General features: G+C 54.0%; 1 protein-coding gene across 1 annotated transcript in view; it reads right to left on the bottom strand.

The window, feature by feature from the left end:
• The window catches only part of VDBG_01956 (PAB-dependent poly(A)-specific ribonuclease subunit PAN3), a gene marked incomplete at both ends in the record, with an annotated part of 2015 nt that extends 517 nt beyond the window's left edge, over window positions 1-1498 (bottom strand). The window contains 3 exons of the mRNA XM_003007722.1: window positions 48-973; window positions 1176-1320; window positions 1373-1498. Coding sequence (XP_003007768.1) covers window positions 48-973; window positions 1176-1320; window positions 1373-1498 — 1197 coding nt within the window. The remainder of the gene's footprint in view (window positions 1-47; window positions 974-1175; window positions 1321-1372) is intronic.
• Window positions 1499-3340: the final 1842 nt, after the last annotated feature.

The following is a 3340-nucleotide window of genomic DNA, read 5'->3' on the forward strand; positions in this document are numbered from 1 at the left end:
CATATCTTTTCGTCCGAGCCGGCGTCCAGTTTGTTAAGGGAGCGAACGATATGTCCTAAATCCACGACCGGCTGACCGTTGGCGTCGACCTGGTGGAAGACGTAGTCTCGGAACAGTTTGAGCATGTAACGCTCGCCATTTTCCGACCACTGGCGGTCTCCGTCAAACTCCTGTCGCTCGTTAATGGTGCCCAATCGGCACAGCAGGCGGAAGAGCCTGCCGTTCTCAATCTCTGAGTACAGGTTTGACGTCAGCGCATCATTTTGATGCAGCATCATATCCAAATTCGCCATAATTTGGCTTGAAATCTTGGAGAGGAATGTCTCGATAGTTTTAGTCTCGCCATTTTGGCTGGGGTAGACAAGCCACATCAGACTATTGACGAGTGGCTCAGAAAACATATTGCCCATCTGCTGCATGATAATGTTGACGTTGTTGGCCGTAATGGAATTGGCCGGGGTGTTACTGGCCAGGGAGATCATGAGCCTGCCGACCTGGGTCAAGTCCTCTTGTTGAAGTTCTCCCAATGGTCTCCGGACTTCGTAATGCAAGACGTCAAGAATGGAACATGCACTCAGTCGTATCCTGTTTTTCTCCGTCAGGATTATTTTGCTAGCGTCGATGCAGCGCGCCGCAAGGTTGAGTTTATGTATTGCCTGGAGGGCGTTCGCAAGCTGGGTGATGTAGCTCCACATTACATCCTCAGTGACGGTCGGCCTTGTGTTGTATCTATTGGTTTGTTGTTGCGGGAAATGATGCTGAGCCAGCGTTTTCGAAAGAGGATGGTAGTCATAGACAAAGATGATGGAGCTGTCTTGGAATTTACGCGTCGTGAATGCGCTGTGCACCGAGACGACACTTCCGTTGTGGACTTTCTTCCACTCCTTGACGAGACGAATGGCTTGCTCGTTCGATAGCCGAAAGTCTGAACCTGTCAGCATGTATTGGGCCACGTAGCGCGAGTGCACGAACCCTTGATACGCCGTAAAAAGTACGTCTTGCCATTTTCTTGCGAGGTAGCCTTGTAGACCCAACTGGTGTATCCAAAGATTACTGAGCTCTCCCTGTTGCTGGTATCCAGGGGCACCAGAGAAGAGTAGTGATCGATGTTCGGAAGTGCCGTGTCTTGCGCGGTGTTAGGAGAGCCCGGATCTCAGGAGTGTCTTGATGCTTACTGTTCATAACTTGATGGGCAGCTTCTAGCTTTCGCTGAGCATCCTCGCGGATCTTCTCTGGCAGAAAGAAATCATTTGTTTGCCTCTGGTATGGTAGGAGGCCCTCGCGATGTTGCCCTAGTGGAGCATACAGGTGGTACTGGAGCTGAGGGACTTGTCAGTCACGCAGGATACATGTCCAGCAAGGCTTGACATACTGGTTGCGTGTGAGCCGCGAAGGGGTTCTGCTGTTGGAAGAATGCTCCAGTGGAGGCAAGGGCTGTTGGGTCTTCCGCATACGGGTTGAATGGGGTTTGAGGCAGCCCTTGGTTGAGGTTCGCCATGGAGAAGGCATCGAATGTAAGGCCAGCATCACTGGCAGCGCCATTGGTGCTGACCTTGCGCAAAGTTAGCGACGTACGAGTAATTGCCTGTACTTCAACAAATTCCTACATTGGGGCTCAACTCAAAGTTCTGGGGCGTGAACTCTTGAAACTTGGCAGGATTGAAAAGCGATGCAGAGCTTTCAGTATCTTTCGCAGCAGACGGGGTGCCTGTTAAGCGATTGCGTCAGCTTCTAGTAAACTTTTAAGACCTGCGCTGGCATGGTTGGCTTTAACACCGAGCCATTACTTACTACTTGTTCCGCGGGGAACAAAAGATGCCGCACTCGCCGCTTGAGACGAAAAAGTAGACTTCTTGACAGGCGTGGTCGTCGCCGACCCGGGCGCGGCTTGCAACGTTGTCGGGGTGAACGACGGCGAGTCGACGTTGAATCGTTTCGCGCTGCTTTGATCCGGTCAGCCGGTGATCAATATGAAGTTCATCCCTTCACTCAAGGTTTCAAGGCTGCGCGAGCGAGATCAAGACAAATGCCATCTGGCTGTTCCTCGACGGCAGCTTCACACGAGGTCCAGCAAGACTCCCACACCCGAATCCTTCTGGCCGGGTTCGTGTCGAGGGCACGAACGAGCTTTCATAGGCTGTTGATGCATGGATCAACGCAATGCCCGCAACTTTGGATTCCCGGGTTCGTTTGTACTTGTCAATCCAAATTGCACTCTGAAAGCAATCGCCCCAGCGCCTGGTCCTCAGGGTCGGAGATGTCGTCCCTGGCGAGACAGAACAATGGCATCATTGGGTAGTGATCCAAATCGGCTGCATGACTCCAGTCTGAGCCCTGTCATACCAACCCAGAGAGTATTGAAGTGAAGAGCTTGGGACGCTGGTCTGGGTGCAATTTGGAGGAGGGCGGGTCGGTTCCAGGTTTCGAGGTAGTTCCCGTCAAGTTTTTGGCAGCATGACAAGACGCTGATCGAGAAGGAGAACAGGTCGTGATCACGCGCAGCTTAGACTTACACTTCTGATTGTAGGCCTTGCGGCGATTGTCCGTTCTGGTTTGTGGTTCTATTCTGGTCGTGATTAAATGCGCAACCGCTGTTCTCGTATCGGCAGTGGCCATAGATCAGGACATTTCGGCAGAGCGTGTCTTTGCTCTCTGCATTGACTGGCACGATCAGCAATTCGGCTCGCGGCTGGGTGCGGCGGGTACTGGAGGACTCGCCTCGCGTCTTCGGCTTGGGTGACCCGACCTGGCGCCCGGCCGAGCTGTATCGCGGCGCCGACATGATCGCTCGCGGCGTTGACTAGGTAGGACGCCCTTGGAGGTCGGCTTTACGACGTCTGCAGCATGATATTAGCAGGAGGCAATAAGATGAGAGCTGGGGAACGCGTCATGCGCTCGAGTCGTCGGACGATGGGTGTCGAGCCTTCGAGACAAAGGACAGTGTTGAGGTGTAGGGTGTATGTAAGAGGCTTGGCAGGGCTGTACGCACTTGAGCCTCGCTGGCCTGGCCCATTGTTCGGATAAAAAGTTCGGCGGCTCGCCCATGCGAGCGTGGGATGCGATCGTAATGGTGAGTGGGAAGACACCACTGAGCAGATCGCCGCAGCGCTTCGAGGTTCGCGAGGAGGCCCAAGGGGTGGAGTTTGGGGAGGGGGGGGGGGGCGTCAAGCTGGTTTCCCCACTGTCGCGGTTCCAGCTTCCCATGTCAAGTGTGGCCATCCATCCCTGAATCGGAGGGTGGGACAAGGCATTGGAGGGGCTTCATGCAGCTATGCGGTACACTGTGTGACAGGAGTGTAGGATAGGGGCATTTACCCGGTCATGCAATGGGGCAAGACAC

Source organism: Verticillium alfalfae, genomic scaffold, assembly GCF_000150825.1.
Source record: "Verticillium alfalfae VaMs.102 supercont1.2 genomic scaffold, whole genome shotgun sequence".
NCBI classification, from domain to species: Eukaryota; Fungi; Ascomycota; class Sordariomycetes; order Glomerellales; family Plectosphaerellaceae; genus Verticillium; species Verticillium alfalfae.